Genomic DNA, 17644 nt, shown 5'->3' on the forward strand with positions numbered 1-17644 from the left:
GTGTGTGTACAGTAGGTGTGTCACTGTGCCCTCTCTCACTGTTTATTCCCAGTGTGTGTACAGTAGGTGTGTCACTGTGTCCTCTCTCACTTTTTATTCCCCAGTGTGTGTTCAGTAGGTGTGTCACTGTGTCCTCTCACACTGTTTATTCCCCAGTGTGTGTACAGTAGGTGTGTCACTGTGTCCTCTCTCACTGTTTATTCCCAGTGTGTGTATAGTAGGTGTGTCACTGTGTCCTCTCTCACTGTTTATTCCCAGTGTGTGTACAGTAGGTGTGTCACTGTGTCCTCTCTCACTGTTTATTCCCAGTGTGTACAGTAGGTGTGTTACTGTGCCCACTCTCACTGTTCATTCCCAGTGTGTGTACAGTAGGTGTGTCACTCTGTCCTCTCTCACTGTTTATTCCCAGTGTGTACAGTAGGTGTGTCACTGTGCCCTCTCTCACTGTTTATTCCCTGTGTGTGTACAGTAGGTGTGTCACTGTGTCCTCTCTCACTGTTTATTCGCAGTGTGTGTACAGTAGGTGTGTCACTGTGCCCTCTCTCACTGTTTATTCCCAGTGTGTGTACAGTAGGTGTGTCACTGTGTCCTCTCTCACTTTTTATTCCCCAGTGTGTGTTCAGTAGGTGTGTCACTGTGTCCTCTCACACTGTTTATTCCCCAGTGTGTGTACAGTAGGTGTGTCACTGTGTCCTCTCTCACTGTTTATTCCCAGTGTGTGTATAGTAGGTGTGTCACTGTGTCCTCTCTCACTGTTTATTCCCAGTGTGTGTACAGTAGGTGTGTCACTGTGTCCTCTCTCACTGTTTATTCCCAGTGTGTGTATAGTAGGTGTGTCACTGTGTCCTCTCTCACTGTTTATTCCCAGTGTGTGTACAGTAGGTGTGTCACTGTGTCCCCTCTCACTGTTTATTCCCAGTGTGTGTACAGTAGGTGTGTCACTGTGTCCTCTCTCACTGTTTATTCCCAGTGTGTGTACAGTAGGTGTGTCACTGTGTCCTCTCTCACTGTTTATTCCCAGTGTGTACAGTAGGTGTGTTACTGTGCCCACTCTCACTGTTCATTCCCAGTGTGTGTACAGTAGGTGTGTCACTGAGTCCTCTCTCACTGTTTATTCCCAGTGTGTACAGTAGGTGTGTCACTGTTTCCTCTCTCAGTTTATTCCCAGTGTGTGTACAGTAGGTGTGTCACTGTGTCCTCTCTCACTGTTTATTCCCAGTGTGTGTTCAGTAGGTGTGTCACTGTGTCCTCTCTCACTGTTTATTCCCAGTGTGTGTACAGTAGCTGTGTCACTGTGTCCTCTCTCACTGTTTATTCCCCAGTGTGTGTACAGTAGGTGTGTCACTGTGCCCTCTCTCACTGTTTATTCCTAGTGTGTGTACTGTAGGTGTGTCACTGTGTCCTCTCACTGTTTATCCCCAGTGTGTGTACAGTAGGTGTGTCACTGTGCCCTCTCTCACTGTTTATTCCCAGTGTGTGTACAGTAGGTGTGTCACTGTGTCCTCTCTCACTGTTTATTCCCAGTGTGTGTACAGTAGGTGTGTCACTGTGCCCTCTCTCACTGTTTATTCCCAGTGTGTGTACAGTAGGTGTGTCACTGTGTCCTCTCTCTCTGTTTATTCCCAGTGTGTGTACAGTAGGTGTGTCACTGTGTCCTCTCTCACTGTTTATTCCCAGTGTGTGTACAGTCGGTGTGTCACTGTGTCCTCTCTCACTTTTTATTCCCCAGTGTGTTCAGTAGGTGTGTCACTGTGTCCTCTCTCACTGTTTATTCCCAGTGTGTGTACAGTAGGTGTGTCACTGTGTCCTCTCTCACTTTTTATTCTCCAGTGTGTGTTCAGTAGGTGTGTCACTGTGTCCTCTCACACTGTTTATTCCCCAGTGTGTGTACAGTAGGTGTGTCACTGTGTCCTCTCTCACTGTTTATTCCCAGTGTGTGTACAGTAGGTGTGTCACTGTGTCCTCTCTCACTGTTTATTCCCAGTGTGTGTATAGTAGGTGTGTCACTGTGGCCTCTCTCACTGTTTATTCCCAGTGTGTGTACAGTAGGTGTGTCACTGTGTCCTCTCTCACTGTTTATTCCCAGTGTGTGTACAGTAGGTGTGTCACTGTGTCCCCTCTCACTGTTTATTCCCAGTGTGTGTACAGTAGGTGTGTCACTGTGTCCTCTCTCACTGTTTATTCCCAGTGTGTGTACAGTAGGTGTGTCACTGTGTCCTCTCTCACTGTTTATTCCCAGTGTGTGTTCAGTAGGTGTGTCACTGTGTCCTCTCTCACTGTTTATTCCCAGTGTGTGTCCAGTAGGTGTGTCACTGTGCCCTCTCTCACTGTTTATTCCCAGTGTGTGTACAGTCGGTGTGTCACTGTGTCCTCTCTCACTGTTTATTCCCAGTTTGTATACAGCAGGTGTGTCACTGTGTCCTCTCTCACTGTTTCCTCTCTCACTGTTTATTCCCAGTGTGTGTACAGTAGGTGTGTCACTGTGTCCTCTCTCACTGTTTATTCCCAGTGTGTGTACAGTAGGTGTGTCACTGTGTCCTCTCACTGTTTATTCCCAGTGTGTGTGCAGCAGGTGTGTCACTGTTTCCTCTCAGTTTATTCCCAGTGTGTGTACAGTAGGTGTGTCACTGTGTCCTCTCTCACTGTTTATTCCCAGTGTGTGTACAGTAGGTGTGTCACTGTGTCCTCTCTCACTGTTTATTCCCAGTGTGTGTACAGTAGGTGTGTCACTGTGTCCTCTCTCACTGTTTATTCCCAGTGTGTGTTCAGTAGGTGTGTCACTGTGTCCTCTCTCACTGTTTATTCCCAGTGTGTGTACAGTCGGTGTGTCACTGTGTCCTCTCTCACTGTTTATTCCCAGTGTGTACAGTAGGTGTGTCACTGTGTCCTCTCTCACTGTTTATTCCCAGTGTGTACAGTAGGTGTGTCACTGTGTCCTCTCTCACTGTTTATTCCCAGTGTGTACAGTAGGTGTGTCACTGTGCCCTCTCTCACTGTTTATTCCCTGTGTGTGTACAGTAGGTGTGTCACTGTGTCCTCTCTCACTGTTTATTCGCAGTGTGTGTACAGTAGGTGTGTCACTGTGCCCTCTCTCACTGTTTATTCCCAGTGTGTGTACAGTAGGTGTGTCACTGTGTCCTCTCTCACTTTTTATTCCCCAGTGTGTGTTCAGTAGGTGTGTCACTGTGTCCTCTCACACTGTTTATTCCCCAGTGTGTGTACAGTAGGTGTGTCACTGTGTCCTCTCTCACTGTTTATTCCCAGTGTGTGTATAGTAGGTGTGTCACTGTGTCCTCTCTCACTGTTTATTCCCAGTGTGTGTACAGTAGGTGTGTCACTGTGTCCTCTCTCACTGTTTATTCACAGTGTGTGTACAGTAGGTGTGTCACTGTGTCCCCTCTCACTGTTTATTCCCAGTGTGTGTACAGTAGGTGTGTCACTGTGTCCTCTCTCACTGTTTATTCCCAGTGTGTGTACAGTAGGTGTGTCACTGTGTCCTCTCTCACTGTTTATTCCCAGTGTGTACAGTAGGTGTGTTACTGTGCCCACTCTCACTGTTCATTCCCAGTGTGTGTACAGTAGGTGTGTCACTGTGCCCTCTCTCACTGTTTATTCCCTGTGTGTACAGTAGGTGTGTCACTGTGTCCTCTCTCACTGTTTATTCGCAGTGTGTGTACAGTAGGTGTGTCACTGTGCCCTCTCTCACTGTTTATTCCCAGTGTGTGTACAGTAGGTGTGTCACTGTGTCCTCTCTCACTTTTTATTCCCCAGTGTGTGTTCAGTAGGTGTGTCACTGTGTCCTCTCACACTGTTTATTCCCCAGTGTGTGTACAGTAGGTGTGTCACTGTGTCCTCTCTCACTGTTTATTCCCAGTGTGTGTATAGTAGGTGTGTCACTGTGTCCTCTCTCACTGTTTATTCCCAGTGTGTGTACAGTAGGTGTGTCACTGTGTCCTCTCTCACTGTTTATTCCCAGTGTGTGTATAGTAGGTGTGTCACTGTGTCCTCTCTCACTGTTTATTCCCAGTGTGTGTACAGTAGGTGTGTCACTGTGTCCCCTCTCACTGTTTATTCCCAGTGTGTGTACAGTAGGTGTGTCACTGTGTCCTCTCTCACTGTTTATTCCCAGTGTGTGTACAGTAGGTGTGTCACTGTGTCCTCTCACTGTTTATTCCCAGTGTGTACAGTAGGTGTGTTACTGTGCCCACTCTCACTGTTCATTCCCAGTGTGTGTACAGTAGGTGTGTCACTGAGTCCTCTCTCACTGTTTATTCCCAGTGTGTACAGTAGGTGTGTCACTGTTTCCTCTCTCACTGTTTATTCCTAGTGTGTGTACTGTAGGTGTGTCACTGTGTCCTCTCACTGTTTATCCCCAGTGTGTGTACAGTAGGTGTGTCACTGTGCCCTCTCTCACTGTTTATTCCCAGTGTGTGTACAGTAGGTGTGTCACTGTGTCCTCTCTCACTGTTTATTCCCAGTGTGTGTACAGTAGGTGTCACTGTGCCCTCTCTCACTGTTTATTCCCAGTGTGTGTACAGTAGGTGTGTCACTGTGTCCTCTCTCTCTGTTTATTCCCAGTGTGTGTACAGTAGGTGTGTCACTGTGTCCTCTCTCACTGTTTATTCCCAGTGTGTGTACAGTCGGTGTGTCACTGTGTCCTCTCTCACTTTTTATTCCCCAGTGTGTTCAGTAGGTGTGTCACTGTGTCCTCTCTCTCTGTTTATTCCCAGTGTGTGTACAGTAGGTGTGTCACTGTGTCCTCTCACACTGTTTATTCCCCAGTGTGTGTACAGTAGGTGTGTCACTGTGTCCTCTCTCACTGTTTATTCCCAGTGTGTGTACAGTAGGTGTGTCACTGTGTCCTCTCTCACTGTTTATTCCCAGTGTGTGTATAGTAGGTGTGTCACTGTGGCCTCTCTCACTGTTTATTCCCAGTGTGTGTACAGTAGGTGTGTCACTGTGTCCTCTCTCACTGTTTATTCCCAGTGTGTGTACAGTAGGTGTGTCACTGTGTCCCCTCTCACTGTTTATTCCCAGTGTGTGTACAGTAGGTGTGTCACTGTGTCCTCTCTCACTGTTTATTCCCAGTGTGTGTACAGTAGGTGTGTCACTGTGTCCTCTCTCACTGTTTATTCCCAGTGTGTGTTCAGTAGGTGTGTCACTGTGTCCTCTCTCACTGTTTATTCCCAGTGTGTGTCCAGTAGCTGTGTCACTGTGTCCTCTCTCACTGTTTATTCCCCAGTGTGTGTACAGTAGGTGTGTCACTGTGCCCTCTCTCACTGTTTATTCCCAGTGTGTGTATAGTAGGTGTGTCACTGTGGCCTCTCTCACTGTTTATTCCCAGTGTGTGTACAGTAGGTGTGTCACTGTGTCCTCTCTCACTGTTTATTCCCAGTGTGTGTACAGTAGGTGTGTCACTGTGTCCCCTCTCACTGTTTATTCCCAGTGTGTGTACAGTAGGTGTGTCACTGTGTCCTCTCTCACTGTTTATTCCCAGTGTGTGTACAGTAGGTGTGTCACTGTGTCCTCTCTCACTGTTTATTCCCAGTGTGTGTTCAGTAGGTGTGTCACTGTGTCCTCTCTCACTGTTTATTCCCAGTGTGTGTCCAGTAGGTGTGTCACTGTGCCCTCTCTCACTGTTTATTCCCAGTGTGTGTACAGTCGGTGTGTCACTGTGTCCTCTCTCACTGTTTATTCCCAGTTTGTATACAGCAGGTGTGTCACTGTGTCCTCTCTCACTGTTTCCTCTCTCACTGTTTATTCCCAGTGTGTGTACAGTAGGTGTGTCACTGTGTCCTCTCTCACTGTTTATTCCCAGTGTGTGTACAGTAGGTGTGTCACTGTGTCCTCTCACTGTTTATTCCCAGTGTGTGTGCAGCAGGTGTGTCACTGTTTCCTCTCAGTTTATTCCCAGTGTGTGTACAGTAGGTGTGTCACTGTGTCCTCTCTCACTGTTTATTCCCAGTGTGTGTACAGTAGGTGTGTCACTGTGTCCTCTCTCACTGTTTATTCCCAGTGTGTGTACAGTAGGTGTGTCACTGTGTCCTCTCTCACTGTTTATTCCCAGTGTGTGTTCAGTAGGTGTGTCACTGTGTCCTCTCTCACTGTTTATTCCCAGTGTGTGTACAGTCGGTGTGTCACTGTGTCCTCTCTCACTGTTTATTCCCAGTGTGTACAGTAGGTGTGTCACTGTGTCCTCTCTCACTGTTTATTCCCAGTGTGTACAGTAGGTGTGTCACTGTGTCCTCTCTCACTGTTTATTCCCAGTGTGTACAGTAGGTGTGTCACTGTGCCCTCTCTCACTGTTTATTCCCTGTGTGTGTACAGTAGGTGTGTCACTGTGTCCTCTCTCACTGTTTATTCGCAGTGTGTGTACAGTAGGTGTGTCACTGTGCCCTCTCTCACTGTTTATTCCCAGTGTGTGTACAGTAGGTGTGTCACTGTGTCCTCTCTCACTTTTTATTCCCCAGTGTGTGTTCAGTAGGTGTGTCACTGTGTCCTCTCACACTGTTTATTCCCCAGTGTGTGTACAGTAGGTGTGTCACTGTGTCCTCTCTCACTGTTTATTCCCAGTGTGTGTATAGTAGGTGTGTCACTGTGTCCTCTCTCACTGTTTATTCCCAGTGTGTGTACAGTAGGTGTGTCACTGTGTCCTCTCTCACTGTTTATTCACAGTGTGTGTACAGTAGGTGTGTCACTGTGTCCCCTCTCACTGTTTATTCCCAGTGTGTGTACAGTAGGTGTGTCACTGTGTCCTCTCTCACTGTTTATTCCCAGTGTGTGTACAGTAGGTGTGTCACTGTGTCCTCTCTCACTGTTTATTCCCAGTGTGTACAGTAGGTGTGTTACTGTGCCCACTCTCACTGTTCATTCCCAGTGTGTGTACAGTAGGTGTGTCACTGTGCCCTCTCTCACTGTTTATTCCCAGTGTGTGTACAGTAGGTGTGTCACTGTGTCCTCTCTCACTTTTTATTCCCCAGTGTGTGTTCAGTAGGTGTGTCACTGTGTCCTCTCACACTGTTTATTCCCCAGTGTGTGTACAGTAGGTGTGTCACTGTGTCCTCTCTCACTGTTTATTCCCAGTGTGTGTATAGTAGGTGTGTCACTGTGTCCTCTCTCACTGTTTATTCCCAGTGTGTGTACAGTAGGTGTGTCACTGTGTCCTCTCTCACTGTTTATTCCCAGTGTGTGTATAGTAGGTGTGTCACTGTGTCCTCTCTCACTGTTTATTCCCAGTGTGTGTACAGTAGGTGTGTCACTGTGTCCCCTCTCACTGTTTATTCCCAGTGTGTGTACAGTAGGTGTGTCACTGTGTCCTCTCTCACTGTTTATTCCCAGTGTGTGTACAGTAGGTGTGTCACTGTGTCCTCTCACTGTTTATTCCCAGTGTGTACAGTAGGTGTGTTACTGTGCCCACTCTCACTGTTCATTCCCAGTGTGTGTACAGTAGGTGTGTCACTGAGTCCTCTCTCACTGTTTATTCCCAGTGTGTACAGTAGGTGTGTCACTGTTTCCTCTCTCAGTTTATTCCCAGTGTGTGTACAGTAGGTGTGTCACTGTGTCCTCTCTCACTGTTTATTCCCAGTGTGTGTTCAGTAGGTGTGTCACTGTGTCCTCTCTCACTGTTTATTCCCAGTGTGTGTACAGTAGCTGTGTCACTGTGTCCTCTCTCACTGTTTATTCCCCAGTGTGTGTACAGTAGGTGTGTCACTGTGCCCTCTCTCACTGTTTATTCCTAGTGTGTGTACTGTAGGTGTGTCACTGTGTCCTCTCACTGTTTATCCCCAGTGTGTGTACAGTAGGTGTGTCACTGTGCCCTCTCTCACTGTTTATTCCCAGTGTGTGTACAGTAGGTGTGTCACTGTGTCCTCTCTCACTGTTTATTCCCAGTGTGTGTACAGTAGGTGTGTCACTGTGCCCTCTCTCACTGTTTATTCCCAGTGTGTGTACAGTAGGTGTGTCACTGTGTCCTCTCTCTCTGTTTATTCCCAGTGTGTGTACAGTAGGTGTGTCACTGTGTCCTCTCTCACTGTTTATTCCCAGTGTGTGTACAGTCGGTGTGTCACTGTGTCCTCTCTCACTTTTTATTCCCCAGTGTGTTCAGTAGGTGTGTCACTGTGTCCTCTCTCTCTGTTTATTCCCAGTGTGTGTACAGTAGGTGTGTCACTGTGTCCTCTCACACTGTTTATTCCCCAGTGTGTGTACAGTAGGTGTGTCACTGTGTCCTCTCTCACTGTTTATTCCCAGTGTGTGTACAGTAGGTGTGTCACTGTGTCCTCTCTCACTGTTTATTCCCAGTGTGTGTATAGTAGGTGTGTCACTGTGGCCTCTCTCACTGTTTATTCCCAGTGTGTGTACAGTAGGTGTGTCACTGTGTCCTCTCTCACTGTTTATTCCCAGTGTGTGTACAGTAGGTGTGTCACTGTGTCCCCTCTCACTGTTTATTCCCAGTGTGTGTACAGTAGGTGTGTCACTGTGTCCTCTCTCACTGTTTATTCCCAGTGTGTGTACAGTAGGTGTGTCACTGTGTCCTCTCTCACTGTTTATTCCCAGTGTGTGTTCAGTAGGTGTGTCACTGTGTCCTCTCTCACTGTTTATTCCCAGTGTGTGTCCAGTAGCTGTGTCACTGTGCCCTCTCTCACTGTTTATTCCCAGTGTGTGTACAGTCGGTGTGTCACTGTGTCCTCTCTCACTGTTTATTCCCAGTTTGTATACAGCAGGTGTGTCACTGTGTCCTCTCTCACTGTTTCCTCTCTCACTGTTTATTCCCAGTGTGTGTACAGTAGGTGTGTCACTGTGTCCTCTCTCACTGTTTATTCCCAGTGTGTGTACTGTAGGTGTGTCACTGTGTCCTCTCTCACTGTTTATTCCCAGTGTGTGTTCAGTAGGTGTGTCACTGTGTCCTCTCTCACTGTTTATTCCCAGTGTGTGTACAGTAGGTGTGTCACTGTGTCCTCTCTCACTGTTTATTCCCAGTGTGTGTAGAGTAGGTGTGTCACTGTGTCCTCTCACTGTTTATTCCCAGTGTGTGTACGGTAGGTGTGTCACTGTGCCCTCTCACTGTTTATTCCCAGTGTGTGTACAGTAGGTGTGTCACTGTGCCCTCTCTCACTGTTTATTCCCAGTGTGTGTACAGTAGGTGTGTCACTGTGTCCTCTCTCACTGTTTATTCCCAGTGTGTGTACAGTAGGTGTGTCACTGTGTCCTCTCTCACTGTTTATTCCCACTGTGTGTACAGTAGGTGTGTCACTGTGTCCTCTCTCACTGTTTATTCCCACTGTGTGTACAGTAGGTGTGTCACTGTGCCCTCTCTTGCTGTTTATTCCCAGTGTGTGTACAGTAGGTGTGTCACTGTGTCCTCTCACTGTTTATTCCCAGTGTGTGTACAGTAGGTGTGTCACATTGTCCTCTCACACTGTTTATTCTCCAGTGTGTGTACAGTAGGTGTGTCACTGTGTCCTCTCTCACTGTTTATTCCCAGTGTGTACACAGTAGGTGTGTCACTGTGCCCTCTCTCACTGTTTATGCCCAGTGTGTACAGTAGGTGTGTCACTGTGTCCTCTCTCACTGTTTATTCCCAGTGTGTGTACAGTAGGTGTGTCACTGTGTCCTCTCTCACTGTTTATTCCCAGTGTGTGGACAGTAGGTGTGTCACTGTGTCCTCTCTCACTGTTTATTCCCAGTGTGTGCACAGTAGGTGTGTCACTGTGTCCTCTCTCACTATTTATTCCCAGTGTGTACAGTAGGTGTGTCACTGTGCCCTCTCACTGTTTATTCCCAGTGTGTGTACAGTAGGTGTGTCACTGTGCCCTCTCTCACTGTTTATTCCCAGTGTGTACAGTAGGTGTGTCACTGTGTCCTCTCTCACTGTTTATTCCCAGTGTGTGTACAGGACGTGTGTCACTGTGTCCTCTCTCACTGTTTATTCCCAGTGTGTGTACAGTAGGTGTGTCACTGTGTCCTCTCTGTTTATTCCCAGTGTGTGTACAGTAGGTGTGTCACTGTGTCCTCTCACTGTTTATTCCCAGTGTGTGTACAGTAGGTGTGTCACTGTGTCCTCTCTCACTGTTTATTCCCAGTGTGTACAGTAGGTGTGTTACTGTGCCCACTCTCACTGTTTATTCCCAGTGTGTGTACAGTAGGTGTGTCACTCTGTCCTCTCTCACTGTTTATTCCCAGTGTGTACAGTAGGTGTGTCACTGTGCCCTCTCTCTCTGTTTATTCCCAGTGTGTGTACAGTAGGTGTGTCACTGTGTCCTCTCTCACTGTTTATTCGCCAGTGTGTGTACAGTAGGTGTGTCACTGTGTCCTCTCACTGTTTATTCCCATGGTGTGTTCAGTCGGTGTGTCACTGTGTCCTCTCTCACTGTTTATTCCCAGTGTGTGTTCAGTAGGTGTGTCACTGTCTCCCCTCTCTCTGTTTATTCTCCAGTGTGTGTACAGTAGGTGTGTCACTGTGTCCTCTCTCACTGTTTATTCCCAGTGTGTGTACAGTAGGTGTGTCACTGTGTCCTCTCTCACTGTTTATTCCCAGTGTGTACAGTAGGTGTGTCACTGTGTCCTCTCACTGTTTATTCCCAGTGTGTGTCCAGTAGGTGTGTCACTGTGTCCTCTCTCACTGTTTATTCCCAGTGTGTGTTCAGTAGGTGTGTCACTGTGTCCTCTCTCACTGTTTATTCCCAGTGTGTGTACAGTCGGTGTGTCACTGTGTCCTCTCTCACTGTTTATTCCCAGTGTGTACAGTAGGTGTGTCACTGTGTCCTCTCTCACTGTTTATTCCCAGTGTGTACAGTAGGTGTGTCACTGTGTCCTCTCTCACTGTTTATTCCCAGTGTGTACAGTAGGTGTGTCACTGTGTCCTCTCTCACTGTTTATTCCCAGTGTGTGTACAGTAGGTGTGTCACTGTGTCCTCTCTCACTGTTTATTCCCAGTGTGTGTTCAGTAGGTGTGTCACTGTGTCCTCTCTCACTGTTTATTCCCAGTGTGTGTACAGTCGGTGTGTCACTGTGTCCTCTCTCACTGTTTATTCCCAGTGTGTACAGTAGGTGTGTCACTGTGTCCTCTCTCACTGTTTATTCCCAGTGTGTACAGTAGGTGTGTCACTGTGTCCTCTCTCACTGTTTATTCCCAGTGTGTACAGTAGGTGTGTCACTGTGTCCTCTCTCACTGTTTATTCCCAGTGTGTGTACAGTAGGTGTGTCACTGTGTCCTCTCTCACTGTTTATTCCCAGTGTGTGTTCAGTAGGTGTGTCACTGTGTCCTCTCTCACTGTTTATTCCCAGTGTGTGTACAGTCGGTGTGTCACTGTGTCCTCTCTCACTGTTTATTCCCAGTGTGTACAGTAGGTGTGTCACTGTGCCCTCTCTCACTGTTTATTCCCTGTGTGTGTACAGTAGGTGTGTCACTGTGTCCCCTCTCACTGTTTATTCCCAGTGTGTACAGTAGGTGTGTCACTGTGTCCTCTCACTGTTTATTCCCACTGTGTGTACAGTAGGTGTGTCACTGTGCCCTCTCTCACTGTTGCTCTGTTTATTCCCCCAGTGTGTGTGTGTTTGTCGTCCTCTGGTGGTATATGGACCAGACCCGTCTCTCTCCTCAGCAGCTCTTCGGATATGGCCTTATCGTCTCACTCCTTGGCTACTTCATGTTTGACATGATCGACTCGGGGGAGGGGCGAAATCTCAGTGGCCGAACACGTAAGTACGAACCCGAGTACTGCTCCTTGTTAACGGGAGGTGTGTTTTGAGGCCTCGTTTTATTTTGTGCCCAGGTATACAGTACTGTCCACTGGTTAACTTCAGCCTGCAGGTAAAGCAGACTAGTTTACCAGCTTGCCCTCCAATCTACAGTAAAACTCTCCTGGTCCCCATTCAATCTGACCAGCAAGATGTTATTGAGGGAAACGAGTGTTCAGTTGAGTGTTGTAGTGATTCTCTGTGGCGAGTGTGGGGGTTAAGGGCTCCCGAATTGGGTGCATTGTGATTCGGCGGGTAGCCCTCCCGCCTCTGAGTCAGAAGGTTGTGAGTTCAATTCCCACCCCAGGGACTTGAGCACATAATCCAGGCTGACGCTCCCAGGGCAGTGCTGAGGGAGCACTGCACTGTCGGCGGTGCCGTCTTTCGGATGTGACATTAAACCGAGGCCCCATCTGCCCCCTCAGGCGGATGTAAAAGATCCCACGGCGCTATTCGAAGAGGAGCAGGGGAGTTCTCCCCGGTGTCTTGGGCCAAAATTTATCCCTCAACCAACAGCTAAAAAGAGATTATCTGGTCAGTTATCTCATTGCTGTTTGTGGGATCTTGCTGTGTGCAAATTGGCTGCCACATTTCCTACCAGTGACTGCACTTCAAAGAAAGGCCCTTCATTGGGTGCAAAGCGCTATGGGACGTCCTGAGGTTGTGAAAGACGTGATATAAATACAAGTTTGCATTGCAGAGGGAGTAGAGTGAAATCTGAAAGACTCCTTAGTTTGGACAGGAATAGCTGCCTATAGCTGAACTCCATTGTCATCAGTGAGCTCCCCATCTGCCAGTCATACTGAGCTGCTCAGATGAGGTGCGAGTGCCAAGCCCTTGGGTCGGACGGCAGGGCAGTGGTCAGACAGCAGGGCAGGAGTCAACAACCCAGGCTGGCAAATGTCACTTACCCCCTTCTCAGCCTTGGAGCGAGTTGCTTTGCAGCTTCCTGCAGTCCTCGGGGCTTTGCTCTCCCCCCCCCCCCCCCGTCTCCCATTCTTCGATGTATTTCTCCCTCGGTTTCTGATCCCGTTCCCTCTCCCCCCTCGGCTGAGGAGCTTGACATGACCAGGGTAAGGCTCCAGCAGTGTCAGTTGCCCTCTGGTACCCCACCCAAGTACACGTGTGAGCCTGGCGTGTTGAGAATGGGGCGACATTGCAGCCAAGACTGACATCCAGAGATACAGACTTACGCGAAGGGGACCACTGGACCATGATCAGCAATAGCGACTGACGGTCTCTCTTATTTTTGGCTCCCATTAAGGGGAGACCTCACAGAGATATTCAAATTGACCAGGGGGTTTGATAGAGCAGGTAGAGAGAAACTGTTTTCTCTGGCAAGTGGGTGGTTAACCACAAATCATAGATCTGAAATAATTGGCAAAAGAACTAGAGGGGAAATGAGATGAAATGTGAGGTATTACATTTTGGTAGGAAGAATAGGGAGGTCGCTGATCACTTGGAGGGTGCGAGTCTGGGTGTTGTAGAGGGACAAAGGGATCTCGGAGTACAAATACACAAAGCACTAAAAGTTGCGCCACAGGTTAGCAAACCAAGCACTAGGGTTTATTTCTAGATTTGAAAAGTAGGGAAGTTATGCTAAACCTGTATCGAACCTTGGTTAGACCACACTTGGAGTACTGCGTACAGTTCTGGTCGCCATATTATAAAAAGGATATAGAGGCATTGGAGAGGGTGCAGAGAAGATTTACAAGGATGATACCAGAAATGTGAGGGTATACATATCAGGAAAGGATGAACAGGCCGGGTCGCTTTTCTCTTTTGAAAAAAGGCTGAGGGGTGAGCTAATAGAGGTCTTTAAAATTATGAGAGGTTTTGATAGAGTGGATACAGAGAGAATGTTTCCACTTGTGGGGAGGAGCATAACTAGAGGTCATCAATATAAGATAGTCACCAAGAAATCCAATAGGGAATTCAGAAGAAACTTCTTTGCCCAAAGAGTGGAGAGAATGTGGAACTCGCTACCACATGGAGTGGTTGAAGCGAATAGTATCGATACATTTAAGGGGAGGCTAGATTAGCATATGAGGGAGAAGGGAATAGAGGGTTACGCTGATAGAATTAGATGAGGAAAGACGGGAGGAGGCTCGAGTGGAGCATAAACGCTGGCATGGACTGGTTGGGCCGATTGGCCTGTTTTTATGCCGTATATCCTATGTGAATTTTTTTTCACCACAGTGTTGTTATAATCTGGAACACACTACCTGAAGGGCGGTGGAAGCAGATTCCATAGGAACTTTCAAAAGGCAATTGGACATGTACTTGAAGAGGACTAATTTGCAGGGTTATGGGGAGAAAGCTGGGGTGTGGGACTACATCGGACAGCTCTTTCAGCCGAATGGGCCGCTTCTATGCTGTAAGATTCTCTGATCAACCCAAGGATGCTGAGGGTGTCAATTCTGCTGAGATCACTTAACTCAACACAGAGCTAGAGGGTCATACCTGGTACCTTCTGGATTGTGGGGATCAGACTGCACTTACCAACTGAGCAATTTACATAGAATTACATCGAACTTTACAGCACAGAAACAAGCCATTCGGCCCTACAGGTCCATGTCAGTGTTTATGCTCCACACGAGCCTCCTCCCACCCCTCCTCATCTCACCCCATCAACATATCCTTCTATTCCTTTCTCCCCTCAAGTATTTATCTAGCTTCCCCTTAAATGCATCGATGCTATTCGCCTCAGCTATTCCATAGAGGAGCTCCAGACCTATTTTACGCATCTTTAAGATTGGAGTTGCAGTAAGTTTTTGATGAAAGGGAAAAATGAATGAGTCCCTTGTGGTGTTGCCAATGGTAAGTCATGTGAAGCACTGTTTTAGAATGACTGGAGCGTTGTACCTTATGGTTCACACTGCATTATCTATGCTGCTGCTAAGACGCAGTTGTGTTTAACAGGGACTGTTCCTTTAAGACCACAAAGTCTAGTTGGTGTTAGTGAATGCTTGATTGGCACCCCATCCACCACCATAAACATTCACTCCCTCCACCACCGGCACACCGTGGCTGCAGTGTGTACCATCTACAAGATGCACTGCAGTAACTCGCCAAGGCGGCTTCGGTAGCATCTCCCAAACCTGCGACCTCTTCCACCTAGAAGGACAAGGGCAGCAGGCGCATGGGAACACCACCACCTCCAAGTTCCCCTCCAAGTCACACACCATCCTGACTTGGAAATATATCGGCCGTTCCTTCATCGTCGCTGGGTCAAAATCCTGGAACTCGGCCCATAACAGCAGTGTGAACATAAGAAATAGGAGCAGGAGTAGGCCATACGGCCCCCTGAGCCTGCTCCACCATTCAAAAAGATCATGGCTGATCATCAACCTCAACTCCACTTTCCCGCCTGATCTCCATATCCCTTGATTCCCCTAGAGTCCAAAAATCAATCTATCTCGTCCTTGAATACACTCAAAAACTCAGCATCCACAGCTCTCTGGGGTAGAGAATTCCAAAGATTCACAACCCTCTGAGTGGAGAAATTCCTCCTCATCTCAGTCCTAAATGGCCCACCCCTTATCCTGAGACTATGACCCCTAGTTCTAGACACTCCAGCCAGGGGAAACAACCTCTCAGCATCTACCCTGTCAATCCCCTTCAGAATCTTGTATGTTTCAATGAGATCACCTCTCATTCTTCTAAGTTCCAGTGAGTATAGGCCCATTCTACACAATCTCTCATCATAGAACAACCCTCTCATCCCAGGAATCAATCTAGTGAACCTTCGTTGTACTGCCTCTAAGGCAAGTATATCCTTTCTCAGATAAGGAGACCAGAACTGTGCACAGTACTCCAGGTGTGGTCTCACCAAGGCCCTGTACAATTGTAGCAAGACTTCCTTACGCTTATACCCCGACCCCCTTGCAATGAAGGCCAACATTCCATGTGCTTTCCTAATTGCTTGCTGTACCTGCATGCTAGCTTTCTGTGCTTCCTGTACGAGGACATATAAATCTCTGAACACCAACATTTTATAGTTTCTCACCATTTAAAAAAGATTCTGGTTTTCTATTCTTCCTACCAAAACACAGAGAGTTAGCAGGCATGCACAGCAAGCAATTAGGAAGGCAATGGCATGTTGGCCTTTATTGCAAGAGTAAGGAAGGTACTACCTTCACCTCACGTAACATAAGAACATAAGAAATAGGAGCAGGAATAGGCCACTTGGCCCCTCGAGCCTGCTGAGCCATTCAGTAAGATCATGGCTGATCTTGGGCTCAAAGCCACTTCCCCGCCCGCTCCGCATATGCCTTCACTCCCTTATCTTGTAAAAATCTTGTCTCTCTCCACCTTAAATGTATTTAATGACCCAGCCTCCACGGCTCTCTAGGGCAGAGAATTCCACAGATTTACCACCCTCTGAGAGAAGAAATTTCTCCTCACGGGTTGCAGTGGTTCAAGAAGGTGGCTCACCACCACCTTCTCAAGGGCAGTTAGGGATGGGCAATCAATGCTGGCCTTGCCAGCAACACCCACATCCCGTGAGTTAGTATAAAAAAACATTCATCCTGATCGGAGTTCAGTTGCTCTTTGGTGAAGGGCGTTTCAAGATTGGCAAGTGATTATAAATTCCCAGCTGTAGCTCGGGAGAAAACATATTGACTTTCTCTCCACTTTTTAAAAAAAAAAAAAAAAAAAAAAAAAAAAATTCTTGTGACACTTTGAAGTGCGATTGGTGTTCTCAAAAGCCTTTACGTGTATAAATTCATCCAGCTTGGGTACACCCATCGCCAGGCCGAGCCTGGCTGTTGGAAGCCTGTACCTCTGTCGATCCATTGTATGAAGCTGGCACGCGGGAGGTGTGCAATAGGTGTGTGATGATGCCACAGCATTAACCCCCCCCTTAACTGTCCTGACTCCCTGTCCACAGGGTGGGCGGACCTAAAGAGCACTGTCGTCTTTGTGACGTTCACATACGGATTTTCACCGGTTCTCAAAACGCTGACGGAATCCATCAGCACCGATACGATCTACGCCATGTCTGTAAGTGACCAATCCAGAGTTACTGTCCCATCTGCTGACACTCAGGCATAATCGGGGCTGTAGGTGCTAATGTCCCAGCCTTTTTGTTTTGCCTTCTAACTTTCTCCCCTCCTTGTTTTCAAATCCCTCCAAGGCCTCGCCCCCCCTCCCTATCTCTGTAACCTCCTACAACCCTCCGAGAGCTCTGCGCTCCTCCAATTCAGGCCTCTTGCGCATCATTAAGACCGCCTACTTCCACCTCCGTAACATCTCTCGACTCTGCCCCGCCTCAGCTCATCCGCTGCTGAAACCCTCATCCATGCCTTTGTTACCTCGAAACTCGACTTTTCCAACACACTCCTGTCCGGCCTCCCATCTACCACCCTCCGTAAACTTGAGCTCATCCAAAACTCTACTGCCCCGTGTCCTAACTCGCACCAAGTCCCGTTTACCCATTATCCCTGTGCTCGCTGACCTACGTTGGCTCCCAGTCTGACAACGCATCAATTTTAAAATTCTTGTCCTTGTTTTCAAATCCCTCCATGGCCTCGCCCCTCCCTATCTCTGTAACCTCGTCCAGCCCCACAACCCTCCGACATATCAGCGCTGCACCAAATCTGGCCTCTTGCGCATCCCTGATTTTCACCGTTGGTGGCCGTGCCTTCCGTTGCCTAGGCCCTAAGCTCTGGAATTCCCTCCCTAAACCTCTCTCCCTCTCTCTCCTCCTTTAAGACGCTCCTTAAAACCTACCTCTTTGACCAAGCTTTTGGTCACCTGCCCTAATATCGCCTTATGTGGCTCGGTGTGAAATTTTGTTAATGCTCCTGTGAAGCGCCTTGGGACGTTTTACTTGGCTAAAGGCGCTACATAAATACAAGTTGTTGTTCCTGAGGTACAGTTCCGTTGATTGGAGTCACTCCGG

At 47.9% G+C, this 17644-nt stretch overlaps 1 protein-coding gene across 1 annotated transcript in view; it reads left to right on the forward strand.

Moving 5' to 3' along the window:
* Positions 1 to 17644, forward strand: part of pigc (phosphatidylinositol glycan anchor biosynthesis, class C) — a 105553-nt gene that overhangs the window by 80027 nt on the left and 7882 nt on the right. Inside the window, exons 3-4 of the mRNA XM_085974728.1 lie at positions 11543 to 11697; positions 16631 to 16743. Of these exons, the coding sequence (XP_085830854.1) occupies positions 11543 to 11697; positions 16631 to 16743 (268 nt within the window). The remainder of the gene's footprint in view (positions 1 to 11542; positions 11698 to 16630; positions 16744 to 17644) is intronic.

The sequence above is a fragment of the Somniosus microcephalus genome, unplaced genomic scaffold, assembly GCF_052327205.1.
Source record: "Somniosus microcephalus isolate GS21.2 unplaced genomic scaffold, FLI_Smic_1.0 unresolved_chr1, whole genome shotgun sequence".
NCBI classification, from domain to species: domain Eukaryota; kingdom Metazoa; phylum Chordata; class Chondrichthyes; order Squaliformes; family Somniosidae; genus Somniosus; species Somniosus microcephalus.